The sequence below is a fragment of the Anas acuta genome, chromosome 1 (assembly GCF_963932015.1).
Source record: "Anas acuta chromosome 1, bAnaAcu1.1, whole genome shotgun sequence".
NCBI lineage: Eukaryota > Metazoa > Chordata > Aves > Anseriformes > Anatidae > Anas > Anas acuta.
In genome coordinates, this window is record NC_088979.1 from 130150236 (window position 1) to 130172255 (window position 22020).

General features: G+C 38.1%; 1 protein-coding gene across 3 annotated transcripts in view; it reads left to right on the forward strand.

The window, feature by feature from the left end:
• Positions 1-22020, forward strand: part of RASSF8 (Ras association domain family member 8) — an 88165-nt gene that overhangs the window by 46960 nt on the left and 19185 nt on the right. For all 3 annotated transcript variants that reach the window (XM_068655919.1, XM_068655911.1, XM_068655902.1), the window contains one exon: positions 20435-20628. In XM_068655919.1, the coding sequence (XP_068512020.1) occupies positions 20526-20628 (103 nt within the window). In that variant the 5' untranslated portion in view covers positions 20435-20525. The remainder of the gene's footprint in view (positions 1-20434; positions 20629-22020) is intronic.

Genomic DNA, 22020 nt, shown 5'->3' on the forward strand with positions numbered 1-22020 from the left:
AACCTAACTTTTCAACTTTTTGTTTGATCCCCAGGCTTTCCAATCAATTTGGATTATTAGCAAGGAAGGTGAAGTGAAGGGTTAGACTGCCAGAAGTCATTGCATTATACTCTAATAAATCAGCACACTTCTATATAAGGTTCAAGCCTCTCCCTTACCAGAAGGCATTTGAATCAACATTTCTGCCACAGCCAGCCTACAGGTTTTTCTAACCTGAATCTCCTCAGTTTGGTACATTGCGACAGCTTGCTTCTTTATTTGACTGTTTCTTTGAGAGATTCCTGGGGTTCAAGTCCCTGTAGCAGTCAGACCCTTAGTTGTGCGCACGAAGTGAGAGGGTATCTGGAACTGTTTTCCTCTATCTTGTAGCCTGATGATTAGCACCATTTCTTGGGGCATGGGAGATCCTCATCCTTGTTTTCCCAGATAAAGATGCCTTAAACCAGGATGTTGGCAAAGGAGTGATAAATGTACTCGTGAACTTTCAGTAGTTCATTAAGGAATACTATGCAGTTTTAGCATAATTACTTGATCTGAAGTAGAACATAGTTTGGGAGGCTTATAATTTTGATTTAGTTCTTCTCCAATTTGGAGAAAGGTTGTATTTTTGAAGATGTTCCTTGTCAGATACTTGCTCTCAAGAGACACTATGTGTTTGATTAATTTTCCTATGAACCCATTAGTATGTACAAAGCTAAGCATGTGTTCAAACCTCCTTAGGCTTCAGGCCTTGTCTTTGTTTTCATGAGTGGAAAATAAGATCTTGTAAACCACATTTGTCTTCATAAATTATTCGGTAGACATTGGGAAGTAATGTCTAAGGGAATGAGGAAATCCAAAGAATGGCTTGAAAAGATTAATCTTTCCAGTGCTCCTTCCATACACAGAAATACAAATTGATTCTGCATGGGCAGAGGAAGGAAACAGCCCCTGATGCATGGAGAATCCCCAATGCTGCTGCCCAGGCTGCTGGTTGCGCTCCATTATTTATTTGTGTGAAGGTTGCTGCTCTGCACATCAGTACCAGTAACTATAGAAACACCTGATAAGACTGGAGCTTTTCCAGTGGAAATTGTACTAACAAACTAACTCTGTGCCAAGCTGACAGCGACTGATGACTCTAATGGTAGACAAAGAGCTAAATCCAAGTAAATATTCTAAGAGAAAGTAAGTAAATTTTAAGATACATTTATCTCCAGCCTTTTCAAATTGTCTACCAAGGGAGGTGTAAAGAGAGAATACAAACTTTTTTTTTTCCTGTTACTGTTCAAAAATGACATGGTTTAAAAGACTGTATAATAGCATTTTAGTATAGGACTACCCTTCACCGCCATTTTTAGTGTTCCTGTTGCAAAACCTTGGGGCATGGGAGAGTTGTATTTACATGTATATATGAATGTGTTCTATTGTGATATCCAAGAACCTTACTTGCAGAGTGCAAACTCCAAAACTGTTATACTAATTCAGTAATAATGCCAGTAGTTTGCTGTTATTGGGTAAAAGATAGCTATCTTATTCTGGAGCATGCTAGGATGATACATATTTAATTTTATTCATGATGCTTTTGATATAAGTGGTGAAAAGAGTCAGTAAAAACTAGCTGCTATGTGTATGCCCATTCATCTTCCCTATGTCAGGAAGAAAATAGAGGTTATTCAGGAAGTGATATTTCTAGAAACCCATTTATCCAAACAGGAAGATAAATAATTAATGACTGCAGTTGAACAGGGTTTTCAATAAATGGGAATAATATTAATTGTATGGCAGTGTTCATTTGTGGGTTGGTCAGAATTTCTCTGAAAACAATGTTCTTCTCATGTACGTAACTAACTTTAGAAACTTAAGACTTCAGAAATGGATTTGATTTCAACAGGCTCAGACAGGATCAGATAGCTGTAATAGTACTTGAAGAGAAAATTCTGGTAGTACACTTCCTGTAACACAAACAAATAAATTGCTTTGATTATTAGCTCTGGTCAAATAATTATACAAACATGGAAGGACTTGCATCTGAAGTAGATAGAGTCAGGAAGCTGAAATTTAGTGTTCTGTTGAGGGTCCTGTAAATGTAAAGATGACACTTATTTACAATCTTTGAGTATATCCAAGTCTATCTAAAATAGATTGAAGAAGCTTGCTAGACTTTAAGTATAGAAACAAAGGCTTTATTCAAACAACCTACTGTAGCAATATATATGTCCTTGGCATTTCAGTGTAACCAGTGATACTTTTTTTTTGTTTGTTTGTTTATTGTATTCTTTCAGATCAGAGCTCTTGGAAAAATAATAGCAATTGTCTGGTTTGGGGGTTAGGGAATGATGCAGGCAGTAGCTTGTTTTCCAGCTAGCTGTAAAAATTGTGCAGCATGTGTGGCCTGTGCTACATCTCCCCTCCACAAGTGCACTCTCCATCCCTTTCTTAGAAATCAGTCATGGCGTACAAGTGAATACAAGAACCATTAGATATATTAATATATGGCTCTTAGTTTAAGCTTGTGGCGTGGGCTCGGTTCCCTACTCATGCCCTCTTTAAACCTGTATAGTTTTTGTGACATCAGTATTTGAGCCCTATTAAGTGTAGCACGTTGCTCATTGTTCTGTTGCTGAAACTAATGTAGCAGTCCATGCCTAAAGCACATACAGATTACTTTCCACTACGTCGTATGTTAGTGATGCATTTATCATTTACTGTGATTTGTTGGGCAATATGCTTGTGCAAGTTGTTGTTCAGCTCCTGATTTCATGTGTATGTAGACATTGCAAGTTTCAGATACAAATAAATGTACGTTAGTACGGATTCTAGGATATGACCAAAAATGGGTGTGCAAATTTGTTAAGTATCTCTACACGTTTTATGTGCATGTAAATAGGGTCATTTCAGCCACAGGAGAGAGATCTTTGCCAAAAAGTGTTATCACAGATTTTCAGAAGGGCTTGTGTAACTTGTTCATCGAGTCCCACCACAAAAAAAACAATAGCACAACATGTGGGATTCCTTATCATTTAGTCATAATTTTTTGTCTGTTGTTTAGAACATGCAATACCCTATCTCCTACATGCATTTTTTCTCATCTCTTCCATAGAATCACAGAAAATGTTGTCTGGAAGGGTCCTTTGGAGGTCAGGTAGTCCAACATCCTGCTTAAATAGGACCATCACCAACACAGGATGAAGTCACCTGTGGATTTGGTCTAGCCAAGTCTTGAAAACCTACAAGGCTGGAAGTTTTCGCAACCTGCCTGGATAGCCTGATGGCTCCAGAGCTGCCCTTCCATCCTTGAAAGAAGTTTTTCCTAATGTCCATTTTGAATCACCATGCTGTTCTTTGTATTCAAAGCTCTTTGAGTGCTGGTTGGAGTGCTCAGTTCTCTTGTTCCCATGTTCTGGGATAGTTAATAATTTCTAACTTCCAAATAAAACCTTTTTATTTTTTAAACAAAAATATTTCTTTCATCAAAGATTAATGGTAGTACTTGACGTATTTTTGTCTTTGGAGCTGAAGTACATTAGAGTTTCATCCCTAAAACATAGCTCTGAAAAATATGAAACTTGAACGTGAGTGCAGCAAACCCCTTGGAAAAAAAAAAGTAACAAGTAGCAGTAGTTTCCACCTTATGGCTTGTGGTCTGCAATAGTGGAAAACATATTTATGTCCATCATATATGAAAATTTTCATTTTCAGTTCCATAGTGGCTATTACATATCTTTTCCTACATGCAGTTGGTGCAAAATTTATGGTCGAACTGGAAAGAGAATTTTATCTAGAAAATACAGGTAGTAATGTAGTTCTACAATGGAATCTCAAAGTAAGTATCAAAAATAGATACAGAATTAGTGAAGTCACCACTTTCCTTCCTTCCTCTGTGTCAGTAACATGCTATGAAAGTGCTTTGTAGGTAAAGACAAAGAGCTTCTAAAACTGCATGGAAAGGGACCTGCATTTCATAGTCTATAACAAGTGGTTCACTATAAACATAAGTCAGTGATTGATCCTAAATTGAATTTACACCATTCTGACATCTGAAACCAAATGTAATGAAATTCAGTTTCATAAAAAGAACTGAAGAGTAATGTGAGGCGGGGGGGATGACAGCCCACAAACAAAAACCCCAATGTGCAGTGCATCAAATAGATTTGGATTTTGTGATTCTGGTTAAGTTTGGGTAATTCTTTTCCTTATTTCCATTCTTTTTCCATTCTAGCAAGTTTTTTTCTCCCTTTTAGGTCATATCTGAGATACGTATAGCTCTTACTTAAAATATGTTCATGAGCTGCAGTAGATCCCTTTGCAGGGAGTTAAAGGGATACAAAGGCATGTGCATACATTATCATAACCTTTTCACAGGTATGTCATAAACACTTTGGCTGCCAAGTTTGCATAAAAATTTAGGAATATTGAGGTGACATTTTTATTAGCCAATTGGATGGGGTATCCACTAACATGAAAGTTTGTGGGAATGCATGAGATGTTTTTGTTTGTTGGCTTGTTTTTAATAAAATAAAGTATCAACAGTTCTTAAAGATTTTCTAAAACTGCCACCTGCCTTTCTGTATGAAACCACAGAGGTACTCTGTAGGTTGAGCTGTGCATATGTCTTGATATACTTGGGCCAGTCGTTCTGATGCTGAATTCTCTGGTTCCAAGCTAGGATTTAACTGCTGCAGTGCTCCCTTAGCAGTTCTGTTTGGCTTTCATGATGTTCGTTTCACTATCTAACAAAGCTTTCTTGTTTCTCAGTACTTCATTGCACCCTCTGCACGAGCTGACATCTGACTTTTGGCCTACTTGGACTGATTCCTCTATTAAGTGAGAGAAGGGTTGTGCTTGTTCACAGTTTAAACGATAAACTTCATTGGCAGTGATTTACGCTAAACTGAATTTGAAATGAGTTAGTTTCCTGTGCTTAATTAAGCTTTACTTTCTTTTTTTTTTTCCTTAATGCTTCACTTTGTATTTAGCTTTCTCTTGCTGCAATGAGCAAATACCTGAGCATAATCAGTCCTTACAGCCTGTTAGCTGATTTTTTGTATTCTCTCAGGAGTTGCGCAGGGGATCTGGAGTGTGGGGTCTGGGGTCTTTTGATTTCCAACAATAGCTAAATATTGAGACTGTAGCCTGACTTCTATAGTCTTTGCTCATGTATTGCCCTAGCCCAATTTAAGGATCCCAGTGCCTGACATTGTCTGGAATTTCACTGCTGCAGTTGTAGCCTCTTTCCACGTGTTTTTGCAGTGAGCTGGCGCTGATGCCACAGCATATAAGTGGGCTAAGGAGGTTCTGTGGAGATGTCTTAAGTTCTTTGTTAACAGAAAGTTCTGCATGTTTTACTATTTCAAAAGTTTTAGGGTGAATCCATTTGTCTTTCAGGGAGTGTGGAAATAACATCATTCTGTGGTAGGCTCCACTCTGAGACAATGAGTGCTTTCTACCACTGTGTGTGGGCTAGGCAACATCCTTGGCACTTCTCTCTCTGAAACAACTTCAAGGTTAAAACTAACCATAGATTAGATAACTGGGGTTGGGCTTCAAGGTGAAGTACCATTTCATAAAGGGCAACTTGACCTCTGCAAGCAATTCTAAAAATAAAAAAATATTAAAAAAAATCTCTGGTGTCTGAACACTATCTGCCAATTGTATTGTCCTATACTATTGTGCCAGAAGACACTTGTCCTCTTATCTTGCAACATCACAAGAAGTATCAGCAGAAGCAAGAAATCTTAAGAGTTATATGTTAGTATAATAGGACTGATGGTTTAGCTGTTCTGACTGCTCCTTTGATATGGAAGTCAGATTTTAGTAACCATTTTTGGTAATTATTTGTACATTCAGTCTTACTTGATCCATGACTTAAAAGGTTGCTTCAGGTAAGAAAGATTGACTGTTTAACTCCCTGGTTAATATGTACATGTTTATATTAACCAACCCCTATACGTTGACATTCAAGTAAAAATTAAAGCAATTTATGGTGAAGGAAACTTCTGGAAACAGCCTAGATGATCCAGCATTTCTCAAGTGTGTCATAAATTTGTAGGTGATGTGCTGTTTTGCTTTGGAGTGTGGTTTCTTCAAAACTTGCTGTCTGAGGTATACTGAAAAACTGAAGATATAAAAGATAGTCAATGAATTAGCTTTTCAATTTTAATGCAAAGATGTGTCTGTCTTCAGGCTTCCTTTCCTCCATTAGGTTAGTGCTTTCAGAATGTTAAATGGCTGGACTTTTTTTATATAAAGTTAAATATAAGCTTTTTTTTTTCCCCTATTACTGAGTAGTAATCTTTGCTGCCAGCACTGTGTATGCATTTATATGAAAGGATTTTTTTTCCAAACTGTGTAAACAGTATTAAGAACTGAAAATTGTTCTATACTATGACAGTGCCTTTAATTAAGAGGCTTATAGAATTGAAATCCTTCTTGCTTCTTCTTCAGTCTCAGGTACATTACTTATTTGGCTTCATAACAACTTGACAAGAGGAGTGAGATGTGCTTTCATCTAATATAGATACTTACCTAAAGTCAAAGATGGGTTTTGAGGCACTTCAAACAAAGGAAAGTCTAGAACTAGAACCCTATCGAAGCAAGTCTTCCTCATCCTTGTGTCCAATATTTAAACCTAGGGTCCTTGAGAAAGGCTTCAAGCCGTGAATCGATTCTGTGTAGAGCAGCTTTCCACCTCACCAAACCCAACTGAGGGGACTAAATGCAAGAGAGATTTGTTGGCAAGCATATCCATCTCTGGGGTGTTTGGGACTCTGACAGGGTGACTATCCCTCAATATTCACCTCCCTCCTTTTGCTGTGCTGTGTAGAGCTCCGGCCTTCAGGTGTTACGAAGTCTGTTCTAGGAGCCCAGAAATTGTGTAGCAGTGTCTAGTGTATCTATAAAGAAGTCTTGCTCTTGGCCTGTCTTTACCAGCTAATATAGATAGCCCTGTAGAGTTGCTTCCAATTTTGTCATTACTTTCTGTCTTCAGTACTGCTTTGTGAAGCTTTCACATCTGTTCTGGAAGCTGAAGTGCTATCAACTCCAGTTTCATTTCAAGCTTGAAAATGTGCTGCTCAGATATCTGTTCTGACAATGTTATTCTAAATAATATATTTAAAAGTGATCATGCAGCAGTGTATTTGTGTTTTGATTCAAAGTTAAGAGCTCATACCACCATTTGCTTTTGTTTTTATAACTTAATGTTTGAGGGGTGATGGCACATGGAAGAAAGCATGAAGACTCAAGCAAGGCTGATATCTGATCTCTTTTCCTGCAGGTTTTCTTAGTGTGTTTATACTTCAAAGTATGTTTTGACAGAGTGCAGCAGTTATTGTGCAGCTGAAAGTGGATTACAATATTGTTTGTTTAGGATTCAGAAGCCTCATATTAGATTGCTTCTTGTCAGCAAAGCACAGGATATACCACATGGTGTCTGCACATGGAAACAGTATGACCCCAGGCCTAGCTGTGGAATTCAGATAGTGATGCTATTCTCTATCTTTTTTATTTCTCTGGCAACAGGCATGTGATTGTATGAGTATAGCTTGATGCAATAGTTGATATGCATTAACATTGTGGAAGCACAGGTTTCAGTAATAGCTTGGAAGTATCGTACTGCCTGGATATACCTAGTTATTAAAACAATACTAAATCAAGCATCTTACTGAATTTGAAAGCTCTGAAGTTTTTTTTAGTCCTGTATAAATGTTTCAACTTTTACTGTATCTAGGATCCCAGTGAGCTTTTGTAAGCACGAGGACTGTGAATAATTGAACAAGGAGAGCTTCAGCTTCGAAGTTGTTTTTAATTAAAGGCTTTCCCCTCTGTGGACTACTCCCACATAGAGGGTTGGAAACTCGTAAGTTTCCATGCACAGAATTTTTCTTTATTTCCTGGGGAGGACATGAGGGGCAACAGATTTGACCACCTACAAAAGATGTAGACGTTGCAGTGAAAGCAACTGCTTCCTCTCTAGACAGAGATTAGCTGGGAATGAAAATAAGAGTTGAAAGTTTTGATTGTACTTTCCTTCTTGCAATCGGTGTACAGTATGACCTCATTTTACAGAAAAATCCAGACTGCTACTATTGTTGACTATGCTGGTTGCCTACACACAGATTTTTAAGTGCTTGAGAGTTGTTAGGCAATTATAGCAACGGTGCCAGGACAAAGTTTAAGCTGGTCAGTTTGCTAAAGAGGGAATTGCACTTGAATTCATGTTATGGTGAAAACACTAAAGGTAGTCTTATGGTGACCTGTAGGTCAGGGAATTTGTTATTCTCTTACCAATATCAGTACGCAGAACATGGACAGCATACTTGAGAGTGTCTTCTAGGGGTTCAGGGATAGCCTGGGATCTGCCTTGCAGGCCTGCCTCTTCCAGTGCCTTCCCTTCAGAGACATGCTGTTTCTAAAGGGTAGTACCTCTTCAAGGGACTTAAACTGGGATACCTTTATGTGCACAACGCACTACTTACATGAGAGCATTCCACTCTAAATTGATAAAGATTTGAGCAATCAAGTTCTCCTGGTTTTGAGTGGATACAGATATGCTGAGAAGCATGATTGTGAAATGCAGTGAACTGCCTCTGCAAATTCTGTTACGATACCCAATTTGTCATATCATGTGTTTTCAAATATTATATTACTTTATTCTGCTATTGTGGAGGTTGGTCACCTCTGTCCATGCCAATGGCTGTGTTGTTTATACAATAATACAGTAAAAGGAGAAAAAAAAAAGAGAAGAAAAGAAGAGGGAAGGTTGCAGGAAAGGGGAGAGGATGATGAAGGCTTAAATCAACATTGGTTCTAGGGCCTGTTCCTTGCATTGCAGTCATTTTGTGAGGAGGGATGGTGAAACTGGAAGCTGTTTCTGCAATTGAGATGAGGAAAAGAGAACAAAGCAGGAGGAGGGTCCTTTAGATGACTAAATTGTAGGAGGCTCCTTGGAAAACTCGAAGTTCACTCAACGAAAATAATTAACACAGAAATTGGTTTGCCCTTGGAATGAAAATATAGAGTGAAAAATTTAAGCAAATAAAAACAGAGGGAGGAGAACTTAGCAAATGGGATTAAAATGTCAAGTCACTGAAGTATATCTGTTTTGGGCCGCTTAATTTGACGTGTTTGAAGTGATTGAAATTACAGAGGCTGAGGCCTCAGCACTTCCTGGAAATTAAAGTCCCTTGAATGCATAAAACAGAAACATGAAGTACAAGAATAATCTTAAGTTAATTCCCATTAGCCATAGGACATTATTGTCACCTTTACAGTAATGCTGATAGATGTCCCAGAGACTTGCACTTTTTTTTTTTTAAAGCTGACATACATTATATACTTATAATGCAAAACCGATTCATGCTATCTTTCTATTTTGCACATAAAAAATGAAAAGAAAACTATGATAAAGATGTCCAAACCACAGAATGTTTAATTGTTCCTCAGGGCTGTGAAACCTAGTATCTTGTTTAGAGGAATGGATTTCTTCTTGAAAAAGATGCTCAGAAGCGTGGGTAATTTGGACATTGATATTAAAATATGAGTTTTCTACTTGCACAATAAAAAAAATCCCATTTCATTCTCTTCTTATGTAAATTTTGTATGCCATGTTTTGCATGTCTGAACTCATTAACACATTATATTTTAGATAGTTCTAGGAATTTATTTGCCCACTATCTTAGCAGATACAAGAAACTTTGAGTTCTTTTCCGGGATTCAGATTACTTGCTAGGTAATTGTGCTTAATAAGCCATTCTGGCCTCCTAATGGTACCCGGTATTGTACACTTCCACAGCTGCATATCAGTAAATACCAGAAATACAAGCAACCACTTATTTAAAAGAAAGCTGGCTGGGCTCTTCTTACTAAGATCTGGCACAGAGTTCTAAATCCTTAACCCTGGCTAGCTCTGCAAATGGCTGATGTCTCTCCAGAAGACACAGCCTTTCCTCCATGTTTCTGTGGAGAGGAGAGGTCCACAGAAGTGGGTACAATATTTCAAGTTTTGTAAGAAAGAGAAGTGGAAATTCAAAATGGGCTGTTTGGATCTTCTGATTTACTTATTTTCTTTGCTTCAGAAAATAAAAGCAAACTAGACTTTGCGCTTCTGATGCTTATGAAGCCAAAGTACTCAAGCACTTCAGCTGTTGATAGAGCTGTTTTGTTTAACTTGGACTGTTCCTTGTCAAGTTCTGAATGTTTTTCAGTCCCAGCGCCTGGCATCCAAGGCATCTCATAATTAAATTCAGACACACATTCACCATACCAGGAGGAATGATGATAAAATTCCTTCTGGTGGAAGAAGTGTATACCCAAAAGGCAATACTGAGTTGCCAGTCCTCTGACTGCGTTCCAGAAGCTCAGAAGGCAAATCAGTGTTTGTCTTGTCCTACCAGAAAGTACAACCAACGTGTGTGTAGGCACACCAGGAATCCAGTGGGATGAGTAGAATAAAAGATGAGTTAGAATGAAAAGCAGTGGGGTCACCACCACTTGTTGCTTCTCTGTGTTTTGACAGGAACTGGGGAGAATTAGGTTAAGGGAGGATTTGTAGGAGCATAATGAGGAGATTCAGCCAGTAATTTGACAAAGTTTCTTTTTTATGTGAGTGTTTAAGACACCTCTTGCAAATGAACTATGAAGCAAAGTACACTTCACTTGGAAATAGTATGAGAAACAAGAAGGCTAGAGAAAAGTTTGGAAGGGTTTCCTGAATGGAAAGTAGATTGCATTACTAGAAGAAGAGGAGAGCTACTTCACACTCCCTGCTTTTGCCAAGTCTGCTGACTACAGAAAACTGTCCTGACATCATTCTGGGCAAATGTGTAAATGGACAAGATGAGTTCGCCAAGGGGGCAGAGAGAAGGAATACACAGTCTTTCAAATGTGAAAAGGTGTAGCTGCATGGCCTATAATGTAAGGCTGTATTTTAGAAAGAAGAGACAAAATGTTGGCAGTATTTGAAAATATGGCAGAGAAGTGATAAATGGAGAGTGGTGCTGGCTTACAAATGCTTGCAACTGAAAAGCAACTGAAAAGGAAGGTAAGAAAAGGAATGTGAAAATAACCACTTTCCTGCTATATTGAACTAACATCCATTTTCTATTGGCATTACGGTTTGTGGTTTTTGTTTAACTGCTGTAATTTTTTTGGCATAGACTCTTGTCTTTCCTGAACAGCTATGTGTTGGGTTCGTGAACAGCTATGAACACTGTACGTGATCTTTGTAGGACTGCTTCTCAAAGGGAAGCATATATAGTGGTGTTACTCGTCTCTACACTTCTTGTCCTTCCTGGTGAGCCTTGGGCCTTGAAGTCGGTGTTAGCCAAATTTACAGAGAATTAACGGTTTATAAGGTATGAAGCTTGTAATGGTTTCCCTAAAATCAACTGAATAGAGATGAGCTATGCAAGTGTACTCGCATCCTGAGGTAACATTACAGTTCTTTAGCTGTTTTGAGACAGTGTGGCTAGTTGGCCAAAGCAATGTAGATGGCCTGGAGCTGGCTGTAGCACCACCACAACACTGAGAAGACTAGGGAAATTAAGTCAATGCAGTTAAAAGGATTTTAGTCCATAAGCTATTGCTGTATATACTAGGATTACCTCAGATTTTGCCCTAATAAATACAATTACCCAAACTTACAGTTGTTTGGAGAGAAGAAATATGTAAGTGATAAGCTGAGTCCTATAAATAAAGAACAGAAGAAGCTAAGAAGTTTTTGAGTTTGGGGAAATATAGAAGTAAGCATAGCCAACTATAAATTTTCAGAAAGGGGCTCCCTCCTTCATCTGCCTCCCTGCCCTTAATTGTCCTAGCTATGTAAAGAGTCTTTGAAGAAATATGTTCTGTCTGGCTTCCAGGTTGCCAGGAGAGTTGCTTGAAATTTTTTTAGGTAATGATTAACGAATAAATTAACATTTCTGAATAAAGCTTTGAGATTACCATCTTCTTAAAGAGTTGTTTCGTTGATTAAGTTGAAAATGCCTCCCTTTTTTCTCTTTTTCACGAATTGCATATAATTACAGCAAGATTTTTTTCAGTAGTCATGTTGTACGTTGGCTTTTAAACCATATTTTTAATTGAATTGTAAAACTTAAGCTAATTCAAATTTAAATAGATATTTTAATTGTAAGATGTACTTTTTTTCTGCATTCATCAGTGCAAGCGCTGAAGTGGAGTGGCTCATTTGTATGCAATTTTCCCAAAAATGTAGTGGAAGAAAATGTTATATTTTGACCCGTATTGAAATGTAGGAAGTGTAGTAAGGTTTCATAGAATCATAGAATATCCTGAGTTGGAAGGGACCCTTAAGGATCATCAAGTCCAACTCTTGACACCGCACAGGTCTACCCAAAAGTTCAGACCATGTGACTAAGTGCACAGTCCAATCTCTTCTTAAATTCAGACAGGCTCGGTGCAGTGACCACTTCCCTGGGGAGCCTGTTCCAGTGTGCAACCACTCTCTCTGTGAAGAACTTCCTCCTGATGTCAAGCCTAAATTTCCCCTGCCTCAGCTTAACCCCGTTCCCGCGGGTCCTGTCGCTGGTGTTAATGGAGAAAAGGTCTCCTGCCTCTCGACACCCCCTTACGAGGAAGTTGTAGACTGCGATGAGGTCTCCCCTCAGCCTCCTCTTCTCCAGGCTGAACAGGCCCAGTGCCCTCAGCCGTTCCTCGTACATCTTCCCCTCCAGGCCTTTCACCATCTTCGTAGCCCTCCTCTGGACACTCTCCAACAGTTTCATGTCCTTTTTATACTGTGGTGCCCAGAACTGCACACAGTACTCAAGGTGAGGCCGCACCAGCGCAGAGTAGAGCGGGACAATCACCTCCCTTGACCTACTAGCGATGCCGTGCTTGATGCACCCCAGGACACGGTTGGCCCTCCTGGCTGACAGGGCACACTGCTGGCTCATATTCAACTTGCTGTCTAACTTGCTGTTTCTACATGTTTTCCTCTGAACTTTATGAAATTTTTTCCCAGTTCACATTTGGAGTGCAAGGAACGCTTCACTTTGACACCTCAGCTGTTACTCAGGGTAGCTTTAGTCAAATGACATATCATAGCAAATGTAGCATGTATTCTAGACTGAAATGTAAAGAAAAGATTTAGCCTTACAAAAGGCTAAACCTTTTTTTTTTTTTTAACCAAGGGTTAATCCAGTTCTTGCCAAAACGGAACGCATTACCTCATTGCTTTCAGTTGTAAATATTGGCAATTGTGCACAAATGTCTTCAATCAAACCCTCAACTTGCTTTAAGTGGTTGCAGACAAATGGTAATGTGGATGGGTGAGGCAGTGTCTTCCTTGAAACCAACTCGAGAGTGTGACCTATTTTCTGTTCTTTGAAGCTGGGGCATCCAGAGGTATAAGGCAGCTTTGAAGTAAGAATACAGTTTACTTCGTTGTAGCTTTCATATAAATATCTCTGCTGCAATGAAATGGCTTATTTGTTCCTCTACTTTTTGTTTTCTTGCACTCCCACACAGTTTTTAGACCATATAAGAGATGGATAAATGTGACTTCCACTTAACATTGCTGCTATTAATAAAGTTGTGGTTGTCATTTTATCAAATGCGCTGTATATTTGATGCTAATAAAGAACAAACACTTACAGGGCTTTGGAAGACATTAGTGTGGTAAATGTATGCCTTTTGCCTTGAAAATGGTAAATCACAAAATGTTTATTTAATGCATATGGCTTTCCTGAGCTGTTTGTCATAGAATGTAATGTATATGCAGTAGTACAGTCTCCTTTGCTAACATATCTGGAAAAGGATATCATCTGCCACAGAATAAAATACATCCCAGCTGTTAACTGTCTTAACCTCTATAATGCTGCTACCAACAAACAAATCCTTTTGGGGCCTTTTGGTGAAAACAGCTTTTTCATGGTGTGTCTATTCAGGCCTTCATCTCTAGTAGGAGTGTGATTATTTTATACTGATTATTTTGTTAGTAGCTGCAATGCAGAGTGAGGAAAAGGAGTGCTTCATTCAAAACTACCTGCAGATTATACTCCAGTCCTAATACCAAAATGGATTCAAGGTTGTGATTTTGTGATTAATCCCATTTGAATGTGATTGAGTTGTATCAGAATAAATCCTATCAATTTCAAGAGCTGCAAGCAAGTGCTGTATTGAATGTTGTTGTGACTTACTGGAACATGTGCTAACCATAATGCTCGTAACTCAAGTTACAGACTTCTGCTTTGAAATTGTGACTGCTCTGACTTGAGTTCTGTCATTATTTCCAAAATGCCTGTGGGTTTTTGTACCTTGCATCCATGTGGAGTGTGGATTTTTTTTTCTTTTATATCTAATCTTAGGGAAAGGAGAGCGTTCATTTCAGTGTTGTTCTTGTTGAATAAACTCAAGTGTGAGTGTGTCAAACTTACTGTTTAAAAAAAACAAAACAAACAAAACTAAAAATAAACAAAAATTGCTCTTAAAGGTTACCAAATAGAAAAATCTTCAGTTAGCAATCTGGTTAATCAGCTCACCTGCCGGTTTGTGTTCTTTCAAACATTTTTGTGATGGTCTGAAAACGTTCAGAAGTACAGTTGTGTTGCTCCAATATAGTAAATCAAGATGCAAGGTATTATAGGCTGTGGTGTTTCTGACAGTATTACTGCTCCAATTATCAATACATATTATCAGCAATGGGTTAGAACTTGGTTTTCTCTGAAGACACATGAGTTTTAGATGCAAAATGTGATCATGAAGCTTTCTAGCTACCTCATCTCCTGTACCACATCTTCAACGCTGTTTTGTGCTGCAGTTAAATCATTGCTAAATGATAATCTAAAGATTCTTCATTTCATTACTTGCAGTCTTGAGTGAGTTTAATGAAGCTAGCTGAGGATATTGGAGAAAGAGCACTGATGCCCTCTTAATAAATTTGGGGGTAGTCTTGGTGTACTTGTATGGCCTTCAGTTTACTCATTAAAGGTCAACAGGGACAGTGAAGACTTGGATTCAGACTTGCATTGACTTGGGGGGGGAGGGAGGTGGAAGAGACAAGCTCTGTTGAGGCCTTTGAGACAGCATGCCAATTATTTGTTTGTGTTTTTTTAATTATTATTATTTTCTCGGAAAATTATTTTTGGACTTTGGGGGGCTTTTAGGCTATCTGGGGGCACAATTTCTAGCACCTATTGTTGCTAGGAACATCCTCTTGTAGTTGAGTTTATATGACTCACACATCAGCATTGTCTGGACCTGTCACAGACTGTGTATATACATAGGCATAGAGTGCCTTGGATAACACTCGTGGCATCTGGATTTTGGCCTGTTTTGTGCAGTCACGTGTTAGACCATCTTTCTGCCAATCTCATGTGAGGAAATTCCTCGCTGCTGAAACTCTCTCTTAAGCTTGTTCTCAACATTGTCATCTTCATGGTTGTGGGACCTTTGGTTTGTTTGTTTTAAGCAGTGCTTATTATCTCTGAGCACTCTTCTGGTATAGCAAACGCGTAACACTCCACAAGTGGAAATCTCAGTCCCACTAAAAGAATTGGATGCTTCTTCTGTATAAACATTTTCTTTTTCAAGAAAGTTGCATGCTGATTTCAAACCCACAACCTTTTCATTTTAAAAAACCTTTGTGTGCAAAGGATTTATACTTGATACTTTGTCCTGGACCTGCCATGTTTTTGCCTGTTTATTCATGGGAAGCAGCATATCACGTAGGGTATTTCTTGTTCATCAGTCCAAGGGAAGAGGCTTTTTAGTAAATGCCAGTTAGCTTGTTTCCAGTAGCCAAATCTATTTGCAGTCATATTCATCTGGAAAATGTTACTATATTGCTCAGAATTTTTATGGGAGGGAGGATCTGCCAAATGTCTCCCTGGTCACCCTGGGGTAATGTCATGCTGTTCTAGATGTTTATAAACTCTTTCTGGGTAGCTGAACTCGCTTTTATGTACTTAATTTATTTTTATTTTTTCCCCTGTCAAACCTTGCTTGTACAAACTGTTTTTACCAACAGCTTCCACCTAGCAAGCTGGGTGGAACTAGCCCCCTGTCTGTCCAGAGCCCTATCTGGTATCACAGTAGTGAAAGGAAAGGAGCACAACTTGGCTGAAGTGCATAGAATGAGAAACAAAGGCAGAAGCAGTCAAACTCTAGGCAATTTTTGTTTGCAGGTAACTGTGAATGAATGTGTCCTCACTTTTAAGTATGCTGCATGCTGATTATTGGGTGAACAGAGATTTACTGAAGTGCTTTGGTCAAAAATCAGCAGTTAATTCCAGTTGCAAGAGAATTTTAACCTTGATTTGAGGAGCATGCTGCCTTCAGATGATGTGAACGTTTCAAAGATTAGAAATGAGGTGAAATCAACATCTTAATTTTAGCTCTCAGGGTTTCTCATGACTTAACACTTACATCAAGGATAGATAGGTTTGGCAAACATCTGCTTGGACAATCTTTTTAAGCAGAAAACCCCTTTGCACTTTCTCAGTTCTGCCTGTCTTCTGTGAAGTAGCAGCCTTCCTGTGGTTTGTAAACTAGCTGTGAAGAGGTAGCCAAGTTGTGTGCGTTTAATGTATACATATGGTACAGCTTTCTTTCCCTTAGAAAACTGAACAAATGTCTGAAAGAGCAAGATCTGAGCCAAACAGGACAAAGGAAGAATTTAGGGAAAAATTGCATAATGCAAGGCAAACAATATGACTGAGGAGGTTGCAGGCAAGGTACCTACCCACTGGGGAGATGGTCAGGGGAGGCAATAGCTGCGGGTTGCCCAATTTCAGATGCTCAGTTCTAGTCGGAAATACCTGTCACTAGACAGCTGGTGACTGAAGGATGGGGTGAGAGGGGAAAGCTGTGATCAGAGTCAGACTTTAGCTTGTGTGCTTCTCCTCAGTAAATTAGCTTTCCATTCCTAATCATTGCTAAAACAAGAAGTTACGTGTAAGTTGAACTGATTTTGAACTTACAGTATTGCGAAACCTCAAATGAGGTGTTTTTTTTCCCCCACCCTTTCCATTTGCTTTAGAGAAAAAAATTGTATGCTGTTGGAGGTGAGTTATTTTGCCTTCTCTATTGCAAAAGTGTGACGTATGTTTTTGGCACAAGCTTTAGTTTGAAAAATTATTTGGGGCGGTCAGAAGAGACCTCAGTGAAAAGGCAAAGAAGCTATTCATAGTACATGAGTTAACTGTCAGCAAATAAAGAATTGAATATGTAAGAAGGAAAAACAAATGCTAGTAAAAAAGTTTTATGGAGTTATAATTGGGAAGCAGAGAGAGACATACGGCCAAAAGATCTTGTTTTTCAGACTTCTCTGTAAACTTTACTGAACAGTCCTAGAAACCAAACTAATCCTAGATGGTCTTTTTGCTGTTTTATAGATTTTCTTTGCTTAGAAACTATAATGAGACCTAGTGACTTCAGCACACAGATTTTAAGTTTCTAAAGTCTATTCACGTTCCATTTTTTGTGACTGACAGATCTGGGAAAGAATACCAGTAGTATGGTGAGTCACGCTGTCCTTTCCTTCAGTCCTACATGTTGGTCCCAATCACCTTTCCGACAGAAGGTGATACAGCAAGCCGCTTGTATGGTTTCACCATTACTATTTAGTCCATTAAAAGTGTTTGTCTTTTAAGAAAACTAATGGGAATATTTTTCCCTAAGCTTGGACTGTTTCAAAGATGCTTTGTTCAGATTACTTGCTGCTTTGGAAATTGGAAGTGTCAGCAAATATTTTGTTATTAAATGATGACTCTCTTCAGTTTTTTTTTTTAAAGGTGGATGTTAGAAAAACAGATGACTAAAACTGATCTGCACTGAATGCAAGGCCACTGTGTGTGCTGACTGGGGGGGAAGTGCACTTGCTGGCTTGCTAAATTGAGATAATACTTTGGATGTTGACGGACAGAAAAACAATTAGAGCTGTCAGATTCTTTGCTGACGTGTGTATTGTCACATGGGGAGATGGCTTGTTTGGTGCCAGTAAATTTGAACTGTTCAACTCTCAGCAAGATATTAAGTTAATTAATAAAGTTCCTTACAGTTGGGCATGTAATGTGAGGTCTGTTTATTTGTGAAGACAGCTTCTCCAGGAATAAACAATGGAGGTCACTGATGGGGCCTCTTATGTGTTTTCTCAGTCAGTGTTGGATTGCAGGCTAATGAAATACTTTCTCCTGCTAGTTTATTGGTGCATTAAAATGGCCTGACTTACCTGACTGAAGAGTTTCTGTATTTGTATACTTTTCAAACTTGTGTGGATAGTCATTTTCTTTGAAGCATGTCATGTTACATGGGAAAATGCTTGTTTAAACTATTGACCTCTTTGAGTTTTCGGGTGCTCACTAATGTCTCAAAGGAATAAACTTCTGTATACACTGGTGTTCTCAAAAGCTATCATTTTTCCATTTATTAATTATGCAAGCTTATTATTAATATTAATAATTATTAAAATAATTACTATTTAATTATTTGAAATCAAGCTTTACTTGTACATTTGGACTTAGATTTCTTTTTTTTTTTCTAAAAAAGGATACTTCTGCACAGGGATTTTGGTGTGCATACTCACTTTACAGCAGGATCATTTAGTGCTTCTCCACTAAATCTTGTCCTGCTGATGTGGTTTGACTGCTCTGCCCTTTGCAATGTTTGAGGTGTGCTGCTGCTGAATGTCACAAGTTGTCAGATGAAGATCAAGAGGTCTTTTGGGCTATGCATTGATACTTGTCAGTCGCTGAATGGAGTACATGTAGATGGCTGCAGAAGGGAAACAACCTTTCCGTTGTAGCTTGAGGGTTATGCTAGCACATCTTTTTCATGCAGAAAGAGATGTTGACTTCATTAGGAGAAAGCAGTTCTGATTAGGCTGTAAAATGAACTGTATTAAATTTTTCCCTCCAGGTGCAGTTCTGTTTAGTCTATCATCATCAGATTACCTTTTTTTTGTGTAACCCTACCCAGCTTGTCTTTACTAATCTTCTCTAATTTTCAGATTTCTTTTACTGTGTTTCTGTGTTGTTCATTTCTCTGGAATTTAACTCTTCAAAAATATTTTCTTTAGTTTTATCATTTTACATGTATTGGATTACCTGATTGCATGAACTTCCTTTACTGTATTATCGTGCCTTATTTTCCCCTATCTGCTTAAATAATGCAAACATCTCATTAGTTTTTTAAAAGGAAAAAAAATGGTGGTTTTGTTTTTAGATAGACTGTTATACTTGGAGTTTTTATTTCAAAATTTTTGAAGTTCAGCATTTGAGCGGTTCCAGCTAGAAACTGACTTTTGTGACCTGTAATCCAGGTGGATCTGTTTAAACAGAACAAAAGTAGCTCCTAGTTGAGCTGAGCCTGGAACAAAACTTCCAGGGATCAAATCAGCAATTATCTAGATTGATAACATCTAGACAAACCTTGAATGTTTTAACGTAATGAATATGTTTGTGTTTCTGGAAATAAAAATAAATAAATAATAATAAAAATAAAAAAAGAAGAGAGCAAATGGTTGATTGCTAGGTTGTAACTTAGTTCCCTAGATATAACTGTTTTTTTTTTGTGCACTGACATCTGATTGAGTGCAGAAAGATTTTTGGAATCGTGACATTTTTTGTCTCTCAAAAAAAAAAAGAAGGCAGCACTGACTATTTTTTTCCATTTGCAAACATTAGGAATTTTCTTCTAAGTGAGATTGTGAGCTAATTCACTATATTAATTGGTACAGCTTCAGCGTTATTTCACTGAAGGCAGTAGAACCATACTCAAAAGCAAGAATTGGATAGACTATATTGTATAACTTACTTTTTGGTTTAGTGTCATTGCAGTGCATGTGGAAAAGCCCAGGGTAACGTTTAAGCCAAAGTCTAATTTACAGAATCAGCACAATGTTGGCAAGCACAGAAGTACCTCCACAGCATTTTCCCAATGTCCCTCCTTGCTCTAGAGAGAAAGAAACGATCTTTCTGCTTGCTTTCCTTTCTGGGTTTTGTAGCATTTTCTACATGGTACTAGGAACCCTCAACTACTTCTGTATGGAGAGCAAGGTGGGACACTCAAGGATGGCTGTAATTAAAGACGTTTCCCCCTTGTTTTGCTGTACCTGATATGAATTACTGACCTGACGTGAAAATGTCTCTAACCATTCCCTTGAGACATCCAGGCAATATGTAACGGAAGGAGGGCACTTCTTACTGGAAACTTATGGATTTACCTTGGAGTTGTTTATTTGATGCTATTTCTGTTGGTGCTCTTTTTGTCATAATTTATATTAGGAAATAAACTGTAATGAAACTTCTGGCAAGTCTAAAAGAACAGAATACGTAGAGATTGCCAAAGCAAGAGATAATGGTTTCCTGCTATTAAGTTAAATAAATGAGACCATGTACCTCTTCTACCCAATAGATGCTGAGCTGAATTTATTCACTTTTTAAATTGGTAATACCTCTCTATAAACACCAGGACTTTTTTTTTTCTCTTTTAGCTTCTGAGAGAAGACTTGCATTATCTCTTGTGTAGCTGCAAGTATGACTTGACTGGGTTGCATTCATGGCTCTTGGATGATCTGGTGAACCATGGAGCTCAAGGTATGGGTGGATGGAGTCCAGAGAATTGTGTGTGGGGTCACCGAAGTCACAACATGCCAGGAAGTTGTAATAGCCCTTGCTCAAGCTATTGGTAAGTAACTGTCAGCTGGATGCCTTGGGTTTGGGGTGAAGATAAACCAAGGGGTGGTGGGGTTGTACTGAGTCTCAGAAGAGCATGAACATATAAAGCACAATTAAATAACCTTGTAGTGTCTTAGAAGGCAAAGTAAACTTGCTGTCTTTGGGTTTTCTTAACCTGCTAGAGAGAAGTTTAAAATAAAAATAATAATAATTAAAAAAAAATGAAAGTTGTAAACTTTCAGTAAGAATTTGTTTTCTGAATAATTATATGCTGCTGTTTGTCATTGTAAATACAGTCTGGAGTGCTGAACTGTCGATGTTTTGAATACCAAGGATACATAAAAGCCATGCAAAACAGTTGATTGGTTTTCACAAGCTAGTGATGTTAATTGAAATTATACACATTGAAAGAATATGTAGCTGTATTGGATATAGTATAGATCATTAAAATATATCCTTCAGGTTCCTTTTTCGTCCTGCACTCCACATAACTTGATACTAATGAAAGGATAACTTGAAGTTTGTTCAGTTTTAGCTATTTGCTGAACAGCTTATAAAACAAAATCAACAACGCCAAACCAATCATCTTTGAAGCTACAGTGCAATAAAGAAGAGTCTTGTTAGTGCTGTCTTCAGTCTTCTCAGGTCTTTCTCAGTGGTTGAGAGTATCTCTCTAAAATCTCGCATCCAGTGGTAAACTGTAAAGCGTGCTTTTACTGTTTGTATTAGTTGCAGATTTTCATTTATTCCTAATCAGTTTGTGAATTGCTTTCTTCCATATCTCATTTTCTGCCTGTAGATTTTTAAAGATAGTTATGCTAGGATGATGATTTCCTAGTGATATAAAAAGCATCACATACATTTAAAAAAAAGAAGTGCTTGTGGTAGCCTTTTCTGTTCTTTACCTTACTTACAGTATCTCTTTCATCCTTTTTCATCCTGTTTCCTTTTCCTCTTGCCCAGAAAACAAAAATGTCAGGATCCCAATTCTAGACAATACTCTTATCTTCTCCTGTGTGATTTCTTTTCTGTCTTTTTTTTTTCCTGCCCTCAGTTATTGGCTTGAATTCTGAAAACACTGTCAGTCTTGGAAACGCACACAGTTTTTGTCAATTGAGCAGACTTCCTTTTCTATAACACATCACCAGTTCACTTGGGGCATTCGACTCTGTTTCCATGTGGAGATAAATTTCAATTGCAACCAGAGCCAAATTAAGATAATTCCAGGTCATATAACTTTGGAAAATCTTTTTTTAGGCAAATATCTTCTCTAGAAAACACCTAGAGTAACCATATTCCAGGTTCTCAATAGGGCTGCTTGGACAATATTAAACACCCATATAAATTATACCTCTTTGGCAGATAGGGTTTTCCCAACCTTCCTATCAGGCCATTTATCAGA